General features: G+C 37.0%; 2 protein-coding genes across 2 annotated transcripts in view; both read left to right on the top strand.

The window, feature by feature from the left end:
* The window catches only part of LOC142342557 (S1 RNA-binding domain-containing protein 1-like), a 73,816-nt gene that overhangs the window by 45,661 nt on the left and 2,627 nt on the right, over window positions 1-25,528 (top strand). The window lies entirely within an intron of this gene.
* On the top strand, window positions 1,487-16,961 carry LOC142342558 (uncharacterized). The gene is made up of 2 exons (XM_075393929.1): window positions 1,487-2,483; window positions 16,324-16,961. The coding sequence occupies exons 1-2, from the start codon at window positions 1,497-1,499 to the stop codon at window positions 16,819-16,821; spliced, it is 1,485 nt and encodes a 494-aa protein (XP_075250044.1). The 5' UTR covers window positions 1,487-1,496; the 3' UTR covers window positions 16,822-16,961.

Here is a 25,528-nt window from a genome sequence, read left to right as displayed (position 1 = left end):
TGGCAAGATTTACTATGTTTTAGTGTGTTTCTTGTCAAGGCTAATCAAGTTTTTTTTCACTGAGAAGGGATTGTAATTATCAACTTCAGTGTCTTTGGATTGAAGCATGTACGATAAGACTTTCCATTCATAATTCATCGCCCAAAAATTTTTGTGACTGCATACCAACAACTACAGGACCAATGGTCGAAAAAGCACATTTCAATAAATGTTGCGTTTTGTGGAAACAAAACCATTTTCAGCATGTAATTAGCCTAAGACTTTGATGACCGAATTTGATTAGTAATTACTTAAGATCAAATTCATAGACTTAATTGTTTTTTCGAACAGTGTTATAGGTAATTTCAAAAGAAATAGTTGTGTTCATAATCCACAATTAGTATCGAAAGGGAAATTTCTGAAATTAATCACCAATTAAGCTTTCGTTCATCTCGAAAATTAGATACTGTATCTGTGGGAAAAGAGTAATTTTAAGCAACTTTGAACTAAATATGTCTAGTGTCCTTGGTTTCCACATACGCTTACAACTCTACTCTGAAAACATGGGTCGTAAAAAATCCCGACAAAATCAAGTATGTAATTTTGATTTTTCGGACATTGGCCACGTAATAACATTTTTTCGGACATTGGCCACGTAATAACATTTCTACTCTGAAAACATGGGTCGTGAAAAATCCCGACGAAATCAAGTATGTAATTTTGATTTCTCGGACATTGGCCACGTAATAACATCCTGCTAATGAAAACAATTTTTTAGTTCTCGGAACCAGGACAATAATTCCAAGTTACAACTTTACGTGCTTTTAAATTCAATGATCAAGATTTAGGTTTCATATGATCAAATTATAATCAAATTTCGGGTCTTTTTCGTTTGTGCCCCCCAGCTTATTGGGTGCATATTATTTGCATCCCCCAGACGCACATGCCATATTTTTACTTAATGATTTACTATGTAAAGTAACGTGCTCTGTAACTGGGGGGCAAATAACGTACGGGGGGGGGGGGGGGGGGGCACAAACGGTAAAGATCCCAAATTTCTGTAGCGACGCGATAGAATACACTTCCCTTCTTATGTCTGTTTTTTGCAAATGGGTTTCACTGTGATGGTTGGCAATATCCATAAAAAAATGAGCACGGTTTTTCGGATCGATTTCCGCTTTTTGCTCGTATTTTTTTCGTTTGATGCGATGATCAGAACTCAGTTCACCGTTAAATCTATCGGAGCATTGTGACCAGTTAATTAATTACTGAATTCTTTTTCACGTCATGTAATATGTACACTAACTTGAGTGATAAGAAATGCTAATTTTCTTTTAAGATCTGAAACCCAATTTACGCGCACATCTGACGGTAGAAATCGGATTACAGGCCTATTTTAACTTTTGCATCTTTGGAAATTTTTGTTTTGATCGCTGTTTTCTTGTAGCGGTTTTTCAGCCATAATTTTTAGTTCCTTTATTTGATTAAATTTTGGCAAACTCTTACACTTAACGACCATGGAAAAACGGTTATTGACAACTATTGTTTTGGCGATTTTTATACCTTTCGTTGAAGGTCGTTGCGGGCTGGAAATGATCTTGCTGAACGGGTTTTCATTCAAAGTCGACAAGTGCACTTCAATTGTAGGCTCCTCCGATTCTCAAGTTTGTTCATGTATTAAAGTGAACGATGCTGAACAAATTTTGAATTGCGTTATGACAGGCGATTCGATTTCTAACCAATTGACCTTCTTCGACTTAGACGCCTCGACTATTGCTCTAAACTACGAAACTTGCTTCGATGCTGTTTCGCCTTTACTTCTCACTGCAGGTGAAGACGACGTCCAAGTGCTTCCCGTTGATTTGGTTATTGAAACCACTAATTTATACAGCGTCTATCCAATATTCGCAGGTATGGGTCAAGAGTATTCGGTTCTAGGCGTGAAATATATGACCCTAATAAACTCGATCGATATTGAGGATAACCCTAATCTTTCGGCTATAGATGTCTCCAATGCACTGCGTAATCAAAAAGCAACTGCTAGTCTAAAAGGCATCAAGATAGCAAACAGTTTCTCAACTAGAAGCCATGAGATTTTGAATTTGAATATGATTTTCTCCAATAATATGGAGTATATTTACTTGAACAATGTTTCGGTGCTTGTTGATATGAAAGTTTTCATGCCGAATTCGACGAAAGATGAGTTTAAAGGCCCAATTCTAAACGGGCCAGTCGAATCGGACCAAATTGACGGTTATTCAGTTCCTGGAATTCAAATTTCGAAAACGATGCTGAAGAGAGATTCATTTTATTATATAATAAACCGAGAAATGATAATGCAGACGTTGAGCTGGAATTTAAGCCCGGAAAATGATGCCTTATTTTGGCCTTCGGTGTTCAGTACTCCGATCACTGTTGATAATAGTGATAATATTCCCCATATCGAATTTTGCGACCGAAAATTGGATAATTTGAACAAAGAAGCGTTAATGTTTGCAGGATTGGTCGGGACTGTTTCCTATCATTTAAGTTAGGTTTCATTATAGGTGCGAATTTTTAACCTGAACGTAGCTATATTTTGCTGTTTTTTTTGTTTTTATTGCTCTCGAACGAAGTTTGAAGCAATTATTCCGTGTGTGCCTTTTTAGTATTTATGCAAAATTTTTGCTCGGCCGTGTTCTTCTAGAACATTCTTTCTAGAACATTCTGCTCGACCGTTTGCTCGACCGTTTTCTTCTAGAACATTCTTTCGCTTCTTGAGTGATTTTTTCGAGCTTGACTTATTGATATTTTTCAGTGTTTTGAATCGCGCGCATTCAGAAACTAAATCTGTTACAGCCGATTGTAAGCTACGATAGTACCTAACTCGTGTACCGTAGTGTTAAAGTAGACGGACTCTTAAAAAAGGGATCGTGAGTTCGAACCCCTCGTAGTCAGAACAGTTTGAACCAAAAAAAGTTTGCTAGCTTTGCAAGTCGTTCGAGAGCAATTCGTCCGACGTTTGTCGGTTTATATTTTCTTGGCTTTGTCGTCTGATACTCGTTTTTTTATTTTTTACGCGGCCGGTCCTAAAATGTTCATATTTTCATACTGCTCTTTCACTGCTTTTATAGGCTTGATGTCATTTGTTGATCTAATTAGCAATGGGTTGTTAACCGCATTGAGGGGTTAGTTTGGTGATCATAAATAACTTAACTTGACTCTCTCAATGATTTTTTATTCTAATTTTAAGGCCATCAGAGGTCACTCTAAACCGTTAAAAAGGGACTCGACGGTCAATAAGGGACTCAAATATAAAGGTAACGGGTGGTAATACTGCTTTACGGGTCGTGTAATATAAGAAATTTGAATTCATTAAAATTAAAAAAAAAACATTTGAAATTTTTTGTTTCATGGATTGCACCGGCAGCTCCGCCTCAGCTCTTTATCTATTTTCTACGCCACGAAAATTTGTTCAAGCGTTCTGTTGACAAGTTGCTGGTTACGCTTCATTTTAGGCAATGCTAAATTGCGAGCCCTTGTTTGTATTGCCAAATTTTGGCAAGCTAAGTGTATATTAGATAACTGCTTTTCGTCGTATCGAGGTATGGCTGTTCGCATGAAATTAATTTTATCATGTTTTGTTCAGTAACACAATACCGGATAAAGGACTTCTCACAAAGAAAATTTATGTTTGGAAGTTTTTCAGTAATTTACTTTTCTGTTGGCTGTTAATTCCTCTTAAACGATGTTCGTATCAATTATTTAGGTCCTGTTGGTGTTATGCCATTTTTCACTTGGGTAATTTTTTGTCTGAACGATTTCAGTTTTCACTTGCAGAAATACGATAAATTGGCAAAGCTCGAGGACAATATGTAGCTGCTCAAATGAAAAATGTTTACCAGTCTCTAAGTGTTCCCTTCACCACAAGTACTGAGACGGCCTAATTTTGTCGTCTTAAGAGCATTGTTTCTGATGCGTTGGTCAATTATTGGGAGTTCGTCAATTGTTTGAGCCGTTTGTGCAGAAACTAGCTCTCACAAACTAGTGGTACTTTTAATGCCGGTTTTTCCTTTGAGGTGTCTATTTGTTTTTTCTCACTTGCTTCTGTGGGTTGCTCTTCACGGGAGTTTTGTTTTTCTTGTGGTTGAAAAATTTGTCACCAGAAGTAAAGTGAAATAAGTATTGGTTATTCTACAAAAATGTGGTGACATTGAAAGAAACCCAGGTCCATCAAATTTGGATAGAATAACAACAATTGAAAAATAAAATGGTGAGTGTGCGAGAAAATCGGAGTTCCCCAAGTTTTGGTATATGAATTGTAGAAGCCTCAATAATAAACATGAGCAATTGTCTCGTTTTTTGAAAAATCTTAATGAAACCTCTTTCCTAGTTGTTACCGAAACATGGATAAATGAAAAAACTGACATTCCCGAGTTTTATCTGTGCAATAGTCATCACTTCATTCACCAACCAAGATCATCATTAACTAATGTACAGAGAGGTGGAGGGGTAGGTATTTGGGTTCCCAAACAGTTTGAAGTAAAAATGAGAAATTATTTAAACACAATCAATAGAAGTTTTTTTGAGTCAATGTGGATTGAAATTAGTAAGCCTTTAACACAAAAACTACTCATTAATGTAGCATACTGCCCCAATGTAAATCTTTCTAACTTTTTTCTGGATGAAATGACTGTAGAAATCTCAAATGTGTTCGTATACAGATAATCTAATTTGATTAGGAGATTACAATATAAACTTGTTAGGCACAAAAGGTAGACAGTCACTTGATATTTTCACAGCAAACAATGGGCTATGTTACGTTAATGAAACGGAGGCAACATGGACAAATGGTGAAAAATATTCGTTAATTGATCACTGCTTTATCTCGAAGAACCAAATTTTCGAAGCCAGTGTTCTAGAGTCGACTCTTGGAGTTGATCACTTACCAATAGTATATCAGTCATCATGAAAAATAGATCACAGTGATAAGAAAAGGCAGTTTTTGATACGTAATACCAAGAAATATTCAAGATCAAATTTCAATCGTGACATTGCGCTGCAAGATTGGTCGCCTATGTACCAGATAAATGAGCCGAACGAAATGTTTTTAAAATTTATCGAAATTTTTGAAAATATACTGAGTTGTCATGCACCCTTGAAGTTGGTAGAAACTAGTACCAAAAAACAACAAAAGCAATGGTTGACAAAAGAATTACGTGGTCTCATAAATGAAAAACACCGTCTCTTTAATGCGTAGAAGAAAAACCCAAAATCAGAGATTTATAACATTTACAAATCTTTACGCAATTCAGTGAATAGAAAACTGAAAAAAGCTGCTGATGATTACACAAAGAATTTTTTCCAGCAGCTACCAACTCCAAGAGAACACTGGAAATTCATCAAAAACAGGATCAATTCCAACAGCCAAATAGAAAAATTGACAAATTAAGGGAAGATAGTCATTTTGTTGAGGATGACAGAGAGATTGCCAATGTTCTTAATAATTGTTTTGCGAGACTAGGATTATACAAAGGCAAAGACGTTGCTCCAAATTGTTCTTCCCTAACATTTGATGGACCGGAATTTAGCTTCCGACCAGTCACCAGAAAAGAATTGTATAATGTTATTGATAATCTACCTAAGCATAAATCTCCCGGACCGGGCTATATACCAGCATGGGCGCTAAAAGATAGTAAACTGTCTATTGGAACCCATTTACAATTTGTCGTCAATGAATGTATAAACAAAAACACGTTTCCTAATATTTTGAAAACAGCGCATGTTACACCTGTCTATAAGAAGGGAGACCGACTAGAACCAGAAAACTATCGACCCATATCAGTCACACCAACTCTAGCAAAAATTTTTGAGCGATTACTACTTGAACAACTAACTCACCACCTAACTCTTAATGGTCTGATTAACAAGAATCAATTCGGCTTTCAAAAGCAAAAGTCCTGTCTCGATACTATCATTTCATTAACTGAAAAGATAAACCAATGCGTTGACGAAAACGAAATTGTTGTCACACTCTTTTTAGACTTAGCAAAGGCTTTCAACTCAATATCTATAGATGTTTTTATGAACAAAATAAAAAGGTATGGAATTGGAGAAAATGCAAGATTCTTATTAAACTCTTTCCTTTGTGATAGAAAACAGTCTGTAAAAAATGGGATAGCAAAATCAGATTGGGTTGTCATAAATCACGGTGTTCCTCAGGGAACTGTCTTAGGGCCTCTAATTTTTATACTTTATGTCAACGATTTCAGTGAAGCTGTATCAACGAATTGTGATGTATTACAGTTTGCCGATGATACAGCAATTCTATGTCATGCAAAGAATGAAGCAAATTTGCAGCTAATAGCTGAAGATACATTAAACAAGACAGATCAATATATGAAACAAAACAGGTTAACTTTGAATGAGAAAAAAACGGAGTTAATGGTGTTCAGGAATGAAAAATTGCCGATCATTGAAACTGTCGATTTCAAGGGACACCGATTGGAGGCATCTGAAAAATGTAGATATTAAGGTGTAACAATTGATAGGGAACTGACATACCAAAATCAACTAAATAAGGTTATCAGTAAAATGGCTTCAGCAATCAGATCATTATAATTGGTTCGTTATCAGGTACCGCTAAAAACAAGAATAAATCTTTTTAATTCACTAGTTTTGTCTCATTTAGATTTTAGCGCAATTTTTTTCAAAATTTACCATCTTACTCTATTGACAGAATTAACAAACAGATAAACTGGGGAATAAAAGTTTGCTTTATGAAAACCAAATACGATACTGCCAGAGATCTACTTCTGGAGACTAAAATTCTTCCAGCAGAGCTCCAAATAACACGGGTGTCTTTAAATAGGTTTTTCAATATTCTCCAACAAACAAGAAATCGCTCTAATAAACATTTCAGTTTTTTAGAAAACGTGCCTATTATTGTAAACAAACGAACCCATAACCTTTTCTTAGAACAAAAATGTAAGTCAAAATGGAGTAATTGTTCAAGTGTTCGTAACTTTATTCGAAAATGGAACACACTTCCAATTACAATTAGAAAAGAAACGTCGAAGACCAAATTTAAACAAAAAGTTACAGCGGAAATGCTTAAACGACACGAAAGAGTTCCAATAGACAGAAGGGTTGCAGGATTTAAACATATTTTTTATTAAATTATTTTACGAAAACCGAACCTTAGTTGGTTATAAATTAGAAAAAAATAATGTTTGATTAATAAATTTCTAACATGTAACATTAACCAAGCGGTTAGTTTAATTTACATGTTTGCAGATTTTAAAAAATTAGAGCGTTGAATTAGTATGTAAAGTCTTTGAAACATTTTCATATTTTTATGGCAATGTTTTTATTTAATTATGGGCCATTTTTTGTTACTTGTGCGTTATGGCTCTTGTGAACTCCTGTGATGGAGCTTTGAACTTTGTTTGTGTTTGAACTCTATGTTTTTAAATTAGCATTTGTGTTTTATCCTCTATCCGCGAATATATTATAGTACTGGAAGGCGAGTACTGGTGTTCTATAGAATTTAAGCTGAAGCAATTTTGTTCGTGACTTACTATTCTTTTCGAATGTTATATTCTGTTTTAGAATTTTGGGTATTGAGTTCTCAGTTTGTTGGCGCCACTTCAGATCAGCTAGAAAAGCCATCAGACAGCAAGAAATAACTTTTGAAACTGAAAAAACTTAGAATTTGTCAAAACTCAAAAATGGTCAAAAATGAAAAACTTTACAAGTTGGGACCGAAAATTTGTCCACCCCCCCGATTTTGGGAAGCCAAAACCCGAGCAACCCGAGGTTATGGCAGACGGTTAGGGTTACCTCTAAGCTATTCAAGGACCCAACGAACATTATTGCATCAGACCCACAAGTGTGCCTATTAGCACTTATATGGTGCAAAATTGGCATTTTTTGATATTTTGTCATTTATTGCTAAATTTCTTAAGTTGTTTATTTTATGATACTTTAGATGATCATTAAAGGTCAAATACCGTGCATTTGAGGCATTTAGAGCCACGTAATAACCATCCGTATTATGTCAACAAAGGTAAATATTGCAGTAATTTGACATTTACTATGTAAACAATGACATAAATCATTTTCTTGATTAACCAATCAGAAACAAGTAATGATGATGTTATAAATGATAAATATTTGATTATTTACTTTAACCCAATTGTTTGATTAGTGAAACCGTATTGTATTTAGAACCATTAGAAACTGTTACCAAGAGCAGTTGGCTCTCAGATAGACTAAAATTTGATTCTTTAACAACTTTAGTCTTTTTGTTAAGTTTTGCTAGATCTTAAGATCTTGCGGGTTATAAGCTAGTTGAGCTTACTTAACGAGAAGTTAGCAACATTACTAGCTACTGGCTGAAGCCTTACAAACTTCAGCACGAGATTGAACATAGACTATCACTAAGGATTTTCTTAACTTCAATCAACAAAAATAAAGTTACAGTCCTTTAATACGGCCGAGCGACTAATTTTTTCAGCGAGATCGTTAGTCAATCGAACCCAGTGAAGAACCAGGCCGGCGTAAAACTCGAGAACCAGGCTGTGATATATCGGTTCCGCTGAGATTCTTGAGCAGCCGCAACATTTGGTCCGCCGACCCGGACAACATCAACAGCAGTGACACGAACAGAAAGGAATCTTCGATTCAACCTGGTGGACCAAAACAAAATCAGCAACGATGGCCAGCAAAAGTCCCAACAGACACTGGAAGACAGCTGATTGGAAGGCGAGTGGTCAACTCAAGACGTTAGAGAAAGAGCAAGCTGACCTACTCAAGTCCTTCTCCAGACACCTCAACGAGCTAGAAGGCTACCTAACACAAAACAAAACAATGACAGCCGAAAGTGCTTATCGATGTTTCTTCAGGACGTACGACGACTTGGAAGACAACCGACAACAGCAGAGTAAAACGAGAAGTCAATATCAAGACCTGATCAACCAGTACAGGTTCAGCAAGGATTGTGGAAATCAAACATCTTTAGTGTCAACTACATCGGCTGGTGACAAAGACCCAAACGACGAAACTGTAATTGATACAGGTAATGGAGCAATAGAAAATGCTGAGGAGAACGCCGAGGTCTCTTCCAAGCGTTCTGCTACACATGGAAACAGAAAGCAACCCAGTATCGCCAACTCGCGATCATCGAGAAGGCGACAAATTGAAGAAATGGAGCTCGAAAACCTAAGAGCAAAGAAAGAAACAGAGCAACGACTGCGAGAGCGCCAGTTGGAGTTAGAGCAAGAGCGTGAGGAAATAGAACTTCGTCGCCAGCAAGAAGAGTTACGTTTACAACAGCAACAGCAGCAACAAGAGCAAGAGTTACGTCTGAGGATGCAACAGCAAGAAGACGAACTGCGTTTTCGACAGCATGAGCGAGCTCTTGAAAACGAAAGAAGGAAAGCAGAGGAAGAAGAAGAACAAAGACGTCTGAAACTTGAGCTGACCAAAGGAAGCTCAAGAGCATGCGGATCAGTGGCAGATGAGATAGAAAGTGTTGGATCAAAACGAAATCAAGCAAGAATAGAGAGGTGGGCAGAAGCAGGGGCTCAACAGTCTGTCCCTCAACGACCACTATCTCCAAATGTTGTTATCGACCCTCCAACGAATGTCACTAAGGACAGAGCTGACAAACGTTTCAGCACCTACCCGAAAACTACCCCACTGTTCCACCCAGGCGAAAGGCTTTTCTCAACCCAACTAACAGAACCGAGCATTCTCAAGAAACCAGAAGTCCGTAAATCAATTAGACTAACGGACCCACCAGCACCGCCGTTGACAAGGACGACGTTTCAGCAGCAGCGAACGTCAGCAGTTCAATACAGAAACAGGAGTCAGAGTCCCAATAACAACTTTCGGAACAGGTCTGCCGAGAGCAGAAACAGGAGCACAATGAATCACACCACTCCCCAAGTGATCTACCAACCAGTACCAAGCAGTGGTGCCAGCGGCTTGCCAAAACTAAAACTGACTGAGTTTTCAGGAGATCCTCTGGAGTGGCCAGAGGGGTCAGGTCTTTTTGATGTTGTTGTTCATCAAAAGCCAATCAGCGATACAGAAAAGATGCAATACCTCAAGACCAGTCTCACGGGTCAAGCAAAAGCAGCAATATCGGGAATGGGATTCAGCTCGCAATCATACTATCATGCTTGGGATATACTCTGTGAGAAGTATGGAAGATCAGATTTCATCGTCAACGCGCAATTCAAGAAAATGCTAACTCATCCTCCAGTTCGACATGACGATTCTACGAGCATTGTCAAATTCGCAAATGTGGTTACAAATGTGGTGAACACCTTGACCCAACTTGGATACACATCAGACCTAGAAGCAGAAGCAGTGCTAAGTTCGACAACCAGAAAACTTTCTCCGCAACTGAGAGAACAGTGGTTGCAGTATATGCAAGATCGTCGACTACTGAGAGGTAACCTGATTATTTTCAAAGAGTGGCTTGCCTCCAAAGCTACAATTCATGAGAATTTGTTAGCACAGACAAACTCGTCGTTTGACAGAAACAAATTTCAAAGCCGTGATAAACCGAAGACGAGTACCTTTGCTTCAAACGCTGAAGAGTCAAGCAAACCCAAGAATTTCGAATGTCCCTTCAAAGACGGGCAACATCCTATTTGGACGTGTGAAAAGTTTAAGTCACTGAAAGTAAATGAACGACGAGAGCATGTCCAGAAGTTCCGACTGTGTTTCAATTGCTTGAAACCAGGTCATATGTTGAAGGACTGCAGAAGCAGGACCTGCAGCGTACCCAGCTGTGGAAGGCGGCACAACAGGCTTTTGCACAGCGAACTACCGAAGAAGGAGACTACAAGGAATGTCTCAGATGCTACAACGGCAGTAGCAACTAACATCACCCAAGGAGGACTTCCAGTGGTACGAATCAAGCTGACTAACAGAGACTTAAGCCTAAATGTACTAGCAATGTGTGATTCAGGATCCTCAATCTCGTTTGAGGACAAATCAGTGGTGTCAAAACTCCATCTCCAAGGCAGAAAAGCATCTCTATCAGTAGCAGGAATCCATGGATCACAGGATGTAAAGACTGAAATAGTGCCAATAGCTGTTTCAGCGCATGAGAAGTCTCGACCATTGACAACAGTGCAGTTCTACGTACACGAAAAACTGAAATTGGGTGACCAGATTGTAGAGTTGCAAGAATTGAAAGACCGTTACCCACATCTGAGGAACTTGCCAGATCAAAGCTACAATCTAAATGATGTTCAAGTGATTCTTGGACAAGATTGCTACGACATTCATCACCCTTTTGAATTCAAGAAGTCAGAAGACAAAAATGCACCATGGGCAGTGCAATCAAAGATTGGTTGGGCTTTAAGTGGACCCCTACCAGCGAAGCAAGCAGCAACTCTTGCCACAACAGCAACATAAATTGCAGATGACAAATTAGCAAACCAGTTGAGTAAGTGGTGGAATATCGAGTCCTATGCTTCAAACTGCGATGTCACTGGACATTCGAAAGAAGAACAACGAGCAATCAAGACGTTGGAACAAACAACACGATTCAATGGTGAAAGATACGAAGTTGGACTTCTGTGGCGAGAGGACGAAGTGAAGTTACCAAACAACTTCTACTCTGCAATGGGGCAACTCAAGTCCTTAGAACGACGCCTGCAGAAAGACGAGGCGCTAAAGAAGCGCTACCAAGAAACCATTGACACAGATGTCAACGCTGGATACGTTCGGAAAGTAGATCAAGCTGAACTGAATGAAACCAAAGACAAACTGCAATGGTATTTACCACATCATCCTGTCATAAACCCGCACAAACCCGAAAAAGTCAGAAGAGTGTGCAATGCAGCAGCGAAGTATCAAGGTGTAGCCCTAAACGACAAACTTCTACCTGGGCCAGACCTGCTGCAGAGTTTGATCGGAATCATCTTTCGCTTCCGAGAACACCAAATAGCCTTATCAGCCGACATAGAAGCAATGTTTCTTCAAGTAGCTGTCCCAAAAGATGACAGCCGATGTTTACGATTCCTCTGGAGAGAAGATCCAGAGCGGAGGATAGAAGTCTACGAGTACACGCGACACGTTTTTGGGGCGAAAAGCTCGCCGACTTGTGCAAATTACGCCTTGCACCAAGTGGCGAAAGATAATGCAGTCAACGACGAAAATCTTGTCAAAGTGGTTCAGCGAAACTTCTACATGGACGACTTCCTCAAGTCAGTCAGAACACCTCAAGAAGCGATTGAAATTTATCAGAAAGTCAGAGACATCCTCATCAAAGGTGGTTTCAAGTTGACGAAATGGATAGCAAGTGACGAAGAAGTCAAGTCACACATTCCAGAGACAGACAGATCAACGAAAGTTGTGAAAACTTTCGAAGCAGAACCACAATCATCTTCAATCCTAGGACTCAACTGGAATGTGGACACAGACAGTCTCATTGTCTGTCGTGGAACTGAGCAAGAAGTTCCAGCAAAAATAACTCAGAGAATTGTCCTATCCTTTGTCTCAGCAGTGTTCGACCCACTTGGAATATGTTCACCTTTCACCATACGAATGCGATTTCTTCTCAAAAGCATTTGGGCAGAAATGGGACAAGCATGGGACAAAGAGTTGTCAGCAGAACACTCAAAACTGTTCAGTGATTGGTGCTCTGAGTTGAGAGAAATAAGGACGATGTCGATAAATCGACTTTATTTCGAAAATGGATGTTCAAATTTGAGACTTCACATTTTTACAGATGCATCAGAGGAAGCGATGTGCATCGTGGCATATCTGCAAGATGAAGCAACGCTAAAACTGACATATGTAATAGGGAAATGCCGTGTGGCACCCATCAGACATATGACGGTACCGAAATTAGAACTTCAAGCCGCAGTCTACGGAGTTCGTCTCAGAAGGCAGGTACTCAATGAACATGATGTCAAAATCGGCAAAATCTATCATTGGACCGACTCATCAACAGTGCTACAGTGGCTACAGGCAGCGCACAAGAAACAACAAGTATTCGTTGCAAACAGAGCAGCTGAAATACTGGAAAACTCATGGATGGATCAATGGAGACACGTCAAAGGTGTTGAAAACCCTGCCGACATCGGAACCCGAGGAATGTCCATCGAAGGCCTCAAGGAGTCCGCATGGCTAAACGGGCCGGCATGGCTTCAGGCAGATGAAGAAAAGTGGCCAAAGCCGTGGTGCCAAGTGAACGAACTCGAACCTGAGCAAGTTACGAGTACTGTAGCAACAGAAACAAAACTAGAGCAACTATTTGACTGGAGACGATACAGTTCCTTCAAACGAATTAGAAACTTTATTGCCTATTGCATGAGGTTCAAGACAAAACAGAAGGGTCCCCTCAAAGCAGACGAGATTCATCAAGCAGAGCAAATACTGTTTCGATTTGTTCAAAACGAAAGCTTCCCGAATGTTTCGAAGTCTATATCAAACAGCAAAGAAATCTCCAAAGTTTTAAACATTGCCAAATTGTCACCCTTCATAGAGGAAGATGGAACAATTAGAGTGAAAGGCCGACTGAAGCATTCAAACCTGGACTACAATGCAAAACACCCAATATTGTTAACCGCGAAACATCCAGTTGTACAGCTTCTGTTGGAGAAAGCACATCGAGACAACCTACATGAGGGCACAGAATATGTGAGGAACATGCTCCAACAAGAATACTGGATCATCGGACTGAGAAATGCATTAAGAAAAATCAAGTCGAGATGTATCAAATGCAGACACAGGAACGCCAACCCCATTCACCCACCGATGGCGGATCTACCACGAGAACGACTTGATGAACATGTGTTCCCATTCACCCATACCGGAGTTGACTACTTCGGACCCTTCGAAGTCAAGTTCCTACGACGTACCTTGAAGAGATGGTGCTGCCTCTTCACTTGCCTGACAACGAGAGCAGTACACATCGAAGTTGCTCAGTCATTAGACACCGAGTCATGTCTAGCTGCAGTGGCAAGATTCATTGCAAGACGTGGCTACCCGAATACCATCATTAGTGACAACGGAACAAACTTCGTTGGAGCAGCTAATGAGCTAAAAGCATTCATGAACGAGTGGGACAAAGCTAAGATTGAAAGTGACTTAGCACAGAAAAAGATTGTTTGGAAATTCAACCCTCCCGGAGCTCCTCACTTTGGTGGAATCTGGGAAAGACTGGTTCAAAGTTGCAAGAAGGTCATGATTGCAATCTTGGACAACAGAAGCCTCACTGACGAGGTACTCAGTACAACAATGTGTCTTGTAGAGCAGACTCTCAACGCAAGACCCCTGACAGCAGTAAGTGACGACCCTGAAGATTTGACAGCACTCACACCTAATCATTTCTTGCTAGGACGAGAAAACGCAAGTGCACCATTTATGCCATCCAGTGAACGCTACCATGATCTCAGAAAATCATTCAAAACGGCTCAAGCATATGCGGACATGATCTGGAAGAGATGGACTCGCGAATATCTACCACAATGGAACCAGAGATCGAAGTGGTCAAAAGAACATGTGCGAAACCTGAAAGAAGGCGAGTTAGTGTGGCTAGTAGATGACTCTGTGAAACGCTGTGAGTACAAACTTGGACGAATCATTGAGATCTTCACTGGCAACGATGGAGTTGTGAGATCAGCGAGAGTCAAAATGGCACATGGAGAGCTAAACCGGCCAGTCGTGAAGTTAGCGCCAGTATTCTACGATGGTGTTTCCGAGATCGAAAACAGGGCCGGCGATGTTGGCGCCACTTCAGATCAGCTAGAAAAGCCATCAGACAGCAAGAAATAACTTTTGAAACTGAAAAAACTTAGAATTTGTCAAAACTCAAAAATGGTCAAAAATGAAAAACTTTACAAGTTGGGACCGAAAATTTGTCCACCCCCCCCCGATTTTGGGAAGCCAAAACCCGAGCAACCCGAGGTTATGGCAGACGGTTAGGGTTACCTCTAAGCTATTCAAGGACCCAACGAACATTATTGCATCAGACCCACAAGTGTGCCTATTAGCACTTATATGGTGCAAAATTGGCATTTTTTGATATTTTGTCATTTATTGCTAAATTTCTTAAGTTGTTTATTTTATGATACTTTAGATGATCATTAAAGGTCAAATACCGTGCATTTGAGGCATTTAGAGCCACGTAATAACCATCCGTATTATGTCAACAAAGGTAAATATTGCAGTAATTTGACATTTACTATGTAAACAATGACATAAATCATTTTCTTGATTAACCAATCAGAAACAAGTAATGATGATGTTATAAATGATAAATATTTGATTATTTACTTTAACCCAATTGTTTGATTAGTGAAACCGTATTGTATTTAGAACCATTAGAAACTGTTACCAAGAGCAGTTGGCTCTCAGATAGACTAAAATTTGATTCTTTAACAACTTTAGTCTTTTTGTTAAGTTTTGCTAGATCTTAAGATCTTGCGGGTTATAAGCTAGTTGAGCTTACTTAACGAGAAGTTAGCAACATTACTAGCTACTGGCTGAAGCCTTACAAACTTCAGCACGAGATTGAACATAGACTATCACTAAGGATTTTCTTAACTTCAATCAACAAAAATAAAGTTACAGTCCTTTAATACGGCCGAGCGACTAATTATTTCAGCGAGATCGTTAGTCAATCGAACCCAGTGAAGAACCAGGCCGGCGTAAAACTCGAGAACCAGGCTGTGATATATCGGTTCCGCTGAGATTCTTGAGCAGCCGCAACACAGTTTGTCTTTAATGTACAGCAGATAGTAAGCCAAGCTATAATTAAATGTTAGAAGGCTATATTGCGAATTTCATGGGTTCTCTTTTAAGCAATATAGTTTCGGTTCATTTGTTTTTCTTCTCTTCTTCCATGTTATGATCTGTTCTTTAGACACCGTTTGTTCTGCAGATTTAGTTGCACGAGTATCCAAGATGTTTCCGTTATTCCATCGTTTCTTTTTATATTGTCACTTGTTAAAATTGTTCTTTCGACGTCTTAAACTTTTCAAGTAGCTTTTAGGTCTCCGTGATTTTTGAATTTTGCGTGATCTAAATAGCTTTCTTTCGAAATATAAAGTAGATGAGCTCAAATTCGTTCCTTCAAATGCTCTGTAATAATTTTTGAAACGGCATTTGAAGCCCCTCCCCCCCCCCCCTTACAAGCCGCCTGCACCCTCGTCCCTGAATTTTCAATACAACTGCGCCCGCCAGTTAATCGAGAGCAATTCCTTCTAAGTTTAGTCAGTTATATTTAAATATGAAATAAATGAAGCTATTCTTTTTGCCAAATTTTTCGTTCTCAACGAAACGCGTAGCAAATGTTAATCTCGTACAAAAAAATTAGGGAAACAGAACCGTTAGGTGAATTTAACACTTTCAAAAAATCTTCAAACAATCGATTACGGGGCACTATCGAATGATAGCTTTATGATTCCGTGCCAAATTTCACCATGTTTCGGCAAAAATGGTCTCTTTATTAGTGGAAGCATGCAAGTTCTATGGTTGGCAGGCAATTGCTCAAATCTTGCTTCGAGTGAAGACGATTATTTTCTCTGCGCTGTATGCTATATGCACCAACATGGCTTAAATATGATAGAAGACAATCTTATTGAAAGTTGTAGAAATGGAAATCTATCCTGGATAGAGGTACCTGGAATCCGCCAAGAGGCTACTTGTTACAAAATGTGGGATTACCCCGAGGAAGTCACGAATTTGGGAATTGATTTGAACCCGCCGATGTTTGTACAAAACTGGACGAAATGCGCTGAAGTGTCAACAAGTTTGTTGGAAAAGGGTAGCGTTCTTCTGAATTTTTCCCTATTTGTGGTTGGGGTCTATGTTCACTTTGAAATGAAATAGAGCGTGTGAATAAAAGATTTGTATCTATTTGTTCAGTTGAGAAAGTGTAAGAATGCAAGATCTTTTCATGGAAGGCGTTTCAAGGAAAATTTTTTTTGGACATTTTTTTTTGCGTTGAAGCTTCTCCAGCACCCAGTTGCAATGTCATAGCTCCCGTTAGATTCACATTTAGCCAGTTCTCGTTAAAAATGATTCAAAGAAAGATATTCAATTTGAGTCTTGTTAATTTTCGTTATGCTTTTTTGCCCCTGTAAAAAGTATCTCAACAAGGTAGAAGGTATGTTTTTAATATTTCTCGATTACAGGTGCCTCCAGTTCTAGTTCTATCTCAAACATTGGTATATCCATAAATGATTTTACTGTTAAAATTGATAATTGTTGTCGCTATCTAGGATTATATATTGATTATAAGCTGCAGTTCAGAGATCATATTAATACAGTGGTGGTTAAACTAACGAAGCAGAGTGGTATCATTTCAATGTTGAGACATTATGTACCACGAAGTACTTTAATACGTTATTATGAGGCTAATGTCAGGCCACTTATTCAGTATGGAGTCTTGATATACGGCTGCACAAGTTTTTCAAGTCTTTGCGATATCGAAAAATTACAAAGGAAAATTTTCCGACTAAATTTCTTCAAACGGTTTAAGGATAGCATATCTCCTATTTTATTGAAACACGGTGTACTGACCGTGCATGAGCTGTACGTTTATGAGCTCTTAAAGTTTGTACTTCGATCAGTTCTATCACTTCATTCAGAATCGTATTTCAATAATATCTTCACTTTTAAAAATCAAGATGCGTATTTAACCAGATCTTCAACTGGAGTTATGGCTATGCCGGCTGCTAAAAAAAAGTTTCAAAGGGTCTCGCTTAAATATCGTGGCGCAAAGCTATTCAATATACTTCGTCAAAATAATGTACCGCAACTATGCATGATGAATAAAGATATTTTTAACAACCTTGTTCATAGAATAAAAGACAATTATATTCTTGGCAATACAGAGCTGACAAAGTTTATTTTCCAACTATAAAATTAAGCGATCACTATATACCTGTTGCTTTGTTATATACAATTTTCTTTACAATTACATTTTAATAATACAAGGAAATTATGATCTTGTTCGAAATGTGTTTTTTGGATAATTTTTCACATCCCTGAAACTTCTGGAAATTCTTTGAAAATAATTGAAAATTATACGCAAAATTTTGTGACAGCAAAAATTTTTGACAGCAGAAATCGATTCGCGGTGCCTTCTACGAAGGCACTGCGACTCGATTTCTGCTGTCAAAAATCACTTCTCAATTTCTAAAGACAGTTTTTGTCACTTTTTCCTCCTTCATGGGACCATTTGACAAAACACGACAATTTTTAACTTGCAACGTTTCTCTCTGCTGTAAACAATTTCCAATTTGATGTAGTTAAAGTACTTATCTCCGGGCTCTTGTGGAGCAATAAGTTCGAGCAGTTAAAAGGTTTCCTAAAAAGAAATCATTTACAAAATGGCAAGAATATTAAATTGAAAAAAAAATTAAGTTTATCCACTCTTACGTTTATATTACAGGGCACGCTGGAAAGTAGGTCTAAGGACCTCGTTGCGCGTCCTTTCCCAGGCTAAAATAATCTTGAATAAATTTTTAATTTGATTTTTGGATATATTAAATGCATTTATTTTTCGATGTTTGATTGTGATTTATGTCGTGTTTTGATTATCCTTCTTTGTACATTTAATTTATGGGCCGGGATAAATTAACTTTCTCTCTCTCTCTCTCACACATATAGCCCACTTTTTAATGACCTCGTTGAACTAAAAAAGAAACGTACGTTCGGTCATATCTTAACCGTTGGTAGTAAATTGTTTAAACTGCTTTTTATTGTCGAAATAAATGGAATTCTTGAACTTGTGGTTCAATTAAATCTTGTGGTCAGATTAGCTAGAACAGAAGACGCCTTATTCGTTATTTTCCAAGGACAATAAGTTATTTCTTTCAATAATTTTTGTACCATTTTGAGTACTGTTGATATTGTTGTGAAATATAGGCAATTGGACTGAAATTTTTTTCATCGTTGCGTGAACATAGAATCAGCGAATTCAACGTTTTGGAAAATTTTCGATTTTTGTACTCTAATTTGCAGAGATAATGAAATAGAAATCTGCTTGTTCTGTGATATTAAAACCTCGGTGTAACAAAGTTATCGTCGAACAGTAAACAAAAAAACTGCTTTTTTGCTCTCGAACGAACTTTGAAGCAATTAGTGTAGTTCTACTTGTCTTTTTTGTGCAATTTTTTCGCCCGGTCGTTTTTGGTAATAAAATATTATTCGCTCGTTTGAGCTATATGACTGATTGAGTGAATTTTACCCTTCAACTCTGATTTTTGCGTGGTGTTGGTTGCTCTAGTTCAGATTGTGAGCCTTCAACTATATTGGAGTCAATTTAGCACTAACAGTAATCGAAAACTCAAAAAAATTTGTTACTTTTATATCCTAAATCTTAATTTGTGTCAAAAGTAAATTCTAATTATTATGTACCGGGCTACTATCAAACCCTCACGAATGAATTACCACCATAATTGCAAAATCTGTTTGGTCTAACTATAAAGATTGAACATGATGAAGATTAATGGCTATAGTTTGGCTTAAGCGATATTTGAAGTAACTAAGAGATGTAGAAACTTATTTTCTTGAGGTTGTTAAATCAAGGTTTGGTTTTTGGGTTGATTTTTACGTTGAACTTTCAGGCGGTTTCTTTCCAAAATTTTGAGCGCCTCCGCAAGGCACTGCGGTCGGGGCTCAGCTTACGCTAAATGCAACCAACTAAGTCAATCCCTTGCTTGTTGTTTGAGAGCAGTTTGCCCGGCAGTTCGCGGTTATCATCTGAGTGTGAATATTTCCTGAAGAATTTTTGTCTTCAAAATTGTTTTATAATAGTGCAGTATTGTGATATGTTGAAGCATAATATAAATTGGTCTTTAGATGCGGTTCAATCGTACAAATTGGTTGTTTTAAAATCATGTATGAGTTATTTACACGCACTGTAGAAGTTTTGCAAGTTGCTCAGATTTAATTTGAGTTATTGTCTATTTGGGAAGAGCTCATGAAAATGAATAAGGTCTATGAGAAGTTTATTTTTTTTCAACAAGTAAATTAAAATTACAACCATACGGTTAAATATACCTGAAACAAAAAATATTTCAAATCATTCAAACACAATAATATAATAAACATCAACAATTTTCATAGAATCACATTATAAAATTTTCTTTCGATTGTTTTCTTCCTTAAAATAAAAGTAACTTTTAAAAGCTCCTACGTTACTATTCAAAGGAATTTTTTCATGTTGTGAGAGCAAGAAATCATTCAACGTTTTCGTAAAAACGTTTCCATTTTTTTGCCAACCGAATCCAATGTGGTAACTTATTCCATTTTTGTACGCATTGACGAACAATCGAATTCATTCCAAAGCTGGTTTTGGCATTTTGTCTAATTTTGAATTGTTTTGTTCGAGTATCTTGACGAAGACTCAGATACCCGTGAAAATTTTTAGAATTTTCTGGCCTAGCGAAATCAAAATGGAATCTGATTAGCGACATTTTTGCTATTATTAGCTCAGCTGGTAGGGTCTTTGTCTGGATTAGCAGATCTCTGGCTCTGTCGTACTTTTTGCGTAGGAAGCACACCTTTATACCCCAGCTAATCTGTCGGTTAAGGCCTTTTAGGTTTTTTGCAGATAAATTTTGAAAAAAGATTGCCGAAAATGATAAGTGTAAAAGCACAAGTGATTTTAAAAGAAGAATGCGCGCGATCAGGGGAACTTGATGTCTTATAAGGTAAATTGATCTTATAGCATGAGCCATCTTTTTCAAGGTTTTATTCAGCTGCTCCTCGAAACTAAGATTCCTGTCAATTTGAATACCAAGATATCTGCAACTTTTTTGCTTTGTGAGAACTTCGTTTTTGTAAAAAATAGATCCGAAATCAAAATTATCGCGCTAGAAAAAGATTTAATTCGTTTTTGTTTGTATTCAAAGTTAGTTTGTTCATCTCTATATATTCTTATGTTTTTTGTAAAATTTCCGTGAATTTTCCATGTAAGCTATCTTTCTGTCCACAACAAACAATACTTGTGTCATCTGCGAATTGAATTACCTTTTCCGTTGTGCTTATATTAGATGAGAAATCGTTCACATATAAAAGAAAAATGAGTGGTCCTAAAACAGCTCCTTGTGGCACACCGTGATTCAAAATTTCACAATCAGAGAATACGCCATTGAGTTTTACTTTTTGTCTGCGGTTGGCAAGAAATGAACACAGTAATTCTTTCGCTTCCTGTGAAAAACCATACATTTCAATTTTTTTAAGGAAAATGTTATTCGAAATGGAATTAAACGCTTTTGCAAGGTCTAAAAAATAGCAATAGTTTCTTTGCTTTGATATAAATTAGCCGAAACTGTTTCAACCAGTTCTAGAACTGCATCTGTTGCAGACTTTTTTCTGAAATGCGAATTGTTCTTTGTTCATAATTTTATGCTTCTCAATGGAATCCATCATCTGAGTCAGAAGGAGGCGCTCAAAAATTGTTGCAAAACTCAGAGTTACAGAAATTGGTCGATAATTTGTTTTATCTAATTTATCCCCTTTTTTGAAAATTGGTGTTACATAGGCTAGTTTCATTTTAGTTGGGAATACTTTCTCCTTAATGCACTCATTTAAGGCGAACTGTAGATGTATGCCCAAAGCTAATTTGCAAGACTTTATGATTCGAATTGAGATTTCACCAGGTCCTGCTGCTTTTTTATCGTACAGCGAGTCAATGACTAAATAAAGTTCTTTTCTAGTCACAGTTCAGAATGTGAATTCAGGTATATTAATTTTATCAGGGTATTTACAAGCAATATCCGAACCTTTGAAAACACCTAGATTAGCAAATGCTCTATTTAGACAATTGACAATACGTTTTGGTTCCCTTGAAATTTCACCACTGTCTAATCTGATTTCATCAACCTTGACAATTCTTTCACTCGGACTGGTCTTTTGTTTAATGAATTTCCATTGTTCCTTACTTGTTGGTAGTTTTTGGAAGAAATTGATGCAAAAATTGTTGTGCGCATCCCTTAGTCTCCTATTAACTAAGTTTCTTAAGCGCTTAAATTCTCTGTGCGTCTCGCTGTCAGGAATTTTTTTTCAATTTATTGAACAAAAAATGTTTTTGGGCAATCAAATGTTTCAATTCTTGTGTTAACCAGGGCTTGGAATTCTTATAAGTTTCTCCCCCCTTTTTTAACACTCTGAATTGGTGCGTGTTTTTCACCAATTTTCTCAAAAATACCGATGAATGAATCAAACATATCGTTGCCATTCTCACATTGGTACATTTTAAACCAATCAGCGAAGGCAAGATCTCTGTTAAATTTAGAGCATGAGTAAAGTCAAAAATTTCTCATCGTTATTATGTTGTCACTCTCAGGTTTCAATGAGAGGTTTGATTTGAAGATAACAAGAAAATGGTCGGAGTTAAAGGGGGTTGTTGTGACATTGTAGGCAATTATCTGATCTTTGGAAACGAAACAGTGATCAATAAGTGTAAATCTGTGTTTATCAGTACCTCTGGTTGCATCCCTTAGATTAACAATTTCTAATCCTGAATTTGGCGCAAAAGTGTCTAGTTTACTTTTTTCTGTCTTGTTTAGATAATTCAAGTTGTAATCTTCCAGCAAAATAACATTATCTGTAATAACATTATCTATATGCCCCCGATAATTCGGTACTTAACTGATCAAGAAAATATTCACCAAGACGTTTGTTCGGGCAATGAGAAACGTTAACCAGTAATTTTTCAGTCAGAGGGTTAGTTATTTCAACCCAAATGGATTCAAAAAAACTTTTATCAACCGTTTCAAGGCTTGATTTAATATCGGCGGTAAATTTTTTTGGGACAAAAATACCAACTCTTCCGCCCTTTGAAGCCCCTGTTTTGTCTGATCTACATTTCCCAAAAAAAGCATGCGATGTTGTTTAAAAGTTATTTTCAATATTGCAATCAGTGTCCAACCAGGTTTCACTTACAGCGACAAACGTATTAATGGGAGCTGTTTGCAAAAAGTTTGCAAACTCTTCAAACTTGTTCTTCAAGCTTTGACAATTAATATGGAACAATAAAGGCGATTGGCTTGTTCCTCTGTTTTTAATTAAATTGAATACTCAATCAAACTTTTCAGATGAGGCCCTGGGTTAAATTCAATGTCCCCTGACAGCATGAGACGTACAAATGAACAAAAAACTAACAGTTTTAGGAAGAAAACAAAAAAGTATGAATCAACTGTTTTAAAAAAATAACAAACATTAGGTTTGGAAAAATACTTTTCAAATGTTCGCTTATGACTTTCAGTATAATTTTCTCTTCCCATAGGTATACTGAAAATTAAAAATATCAAGAAAAGTCGCCTTCTTCTATATTTCAACAAACCATCAGCCAAATTTATAATGAGTTGGAGGTAAAAATGCTTGTTTTGGATGGAAACCAAAAAAATTGTTATCATAGTGATCAAAATTTCGGTTGGTAATTTCAGTTTTTGACACCGTAAGCCCAAGATGCATGTAGAAGTTCCGAATTTTTCTGACAAGTTTAGGTATACCATTACTGACTGATGGGTGTACTCCATCATTGCTGATATCTTTCGTTTCCAGTATAAAAAACAACGTCGCAGAAAATGTTGCAACGGAGTTGAGTGGCGTTTTTGATATTGACGTTTCAAAAAAACAACGTCAATATCAAAAACGCCACTCAACTCCGTTGCAACATTTTCTAACGTTTCATTATATTTGTCTATGTTTTCGTTATTTTTGCTGCGACCAAAAATACCATCTTTAACTGGTGGAATTTTGCAAAGTGCAACTTTGGTGACAGTTTCATTATAGTTTCCGACGCAGTTTCCATTAAAATACTGGCTGTTTCAAAACCGCTATTTCCCGAATCAATATTGTTATGTCCAGCATGTAAAATAAGATTTTCAATCTTGTGATAACCGTTGTATTGTTTTACAATATTTGATAAGTCTTGAACTGTTGCTGAAGGATAGGAGTGTATAGCAGTACTTGGGCTCAGATCTTTTGTTTGTACTTTTTCATATGTACTATCCGAAAGAATAAGTGTCTTTGTTGATCTTGGTATAAACTTGGGATAAAAAATCTTGGTTTGTTTACGGCTTATGAAACATTTATTTCAAACCCTAGTTATTAAAGAATTCAAAACGTGCAAGATTTTTGCAAGATGTTGAATTCTTTTGTAAAGGTGCTTTTTATTTTCTCAAAAATTAGTGTTTAAGAATGGATTTGGTTTGATCAACTTAAACATAAGTTTCTGACGGAGTCAATTAATCACCTACAATTTCTTTAAACTACTTGAGGGGAAATAATATGTCAGCCTTAACTTTTGAATAATACCCGCAAAAAAATTTCGGGAAACTTTGTTATGACACAAATTAGTTGCAGGCGTTTTTCAAGCAAAAACAAATTTTGTTTTTCAATTTTTTACGCAGAAGAAAACGTTACATCTCTGTACTCGTTCGAAAATGACAGAGATTTATACGTGAGTATCGAAATTAAGTTTTTCAGATATAAACAATTGTTTAGCGTTGATTTTTACCTCTCAGTGTAGTCAAATTGTAAATTCCCCTTTTTGGATTCAAAAATGTATCACAAAGACAAGTATTAGCCTTGAATGATAATTCCTAAATCGAGGCTGAATAGTATCTATAGAGAATTTTTCAATGAAAATCAGATTGTTTTAATAAAGATGTCGAAAAATCAGTGTTTACCGTGGTTGATTTTCTTGATTTTTAAATTCCTATAAACTTAGTGAATGGTTCAATCCAATAATTGATTAGTTAAGTTGTAATTCGAGAAGAATTTTTGATCGTGAACCCAAACGTGAAATGGTAATATTTGCAGAACAGATAAATAGTTATGGCCTCCATTTTTTTGCAAAATTAGCTTGTTTTCCTACCACTCCAGACAAGTTTAAGGAATACTAAAGAAAGTTATATTCAGGAAAGTTAAGACTTACACATCCATTTATGCTTCCTATGACAGAAATTGGCTTTGGTTACTAACTCGCCCGGTGATAACTTTAAATACACACTTATATCTTATAAATCTTATTTCTGTCCCCATATAGCTTAGTCTCAATATATACAGGGCAAAACTTACTCCAAGTGAAGGAATACTTGGAACAATACGTAACTTGGAACTATACTTGGAACAATAGGTAACAATACTTTTTTATAGTGTTTTATTTTTAAGTAATGGTTCTTTGGCTTTCTTACTGCGAAATTTCATAAAAGTTTTGTGAATTTCTGCATTTTTCCTGTATTTGAGATAGTTGTTTATTCCTTTTCAACTAATCATATTAAGGCTAGCTCCAATTGGCATTGAAAGACTGCGCAAATTAAGCTTTTTCAATGATTTCCGTGGATAACTGATAGTTTTAACGCATGCAAAGCCGTTCTATCGCTCAAGTTGATGAATTTTCTCTGTGACCGAATTGCAGTTCTTTGCGTTTTCGTACGGCATGTTCCTGTTAATCAAAAGACTTCAGTGCTTTTATAGATTTTTAAATGATACTTTACTGATTTCGGATTAGAGCTAACGGATTTAACGACTTTCAATTATTTTTTTTAAAGAAAATAATTTTTTACTTCCTATT

The sequence above is a fragment of the Convolutriloba macropyga genome, chromosome 7 (assembly GCF_964194025.1).
Source record: "Convolutriloba macropyga chromosome 7, txConMacr16.3, whole genome shotgun sequence".
NCBI classification, from domain to species: Eukaryota; Metazoa; Xenacoelomorpha; order Acoela; family Convolutidae; genus Convolutriloba; species Convolutriloba macropyga.
The sequence above is the reverse complement of the archived record's forward strand: the minus strand, read 5'-3'. Positions and strand labels throughout refer to the sequence as shown.

Excerpts from the sequence above, each read along its gene's own strand:
- LOC142342558 (XM_075393929.1), top strand. The coding sequence starts at position 1,497 with ATGGAAAAACGGTTATTGACAACTATTGTTTTGGCGATTTTTATACCT. Across the intron at positions 2,484-16,323 it reads CGTTAATGTTTGCAGGATTG|GTGAATTTAACACTTTCAAA; the intron begins GTCGGGACTGTT and ends CAGAACCGTTAG.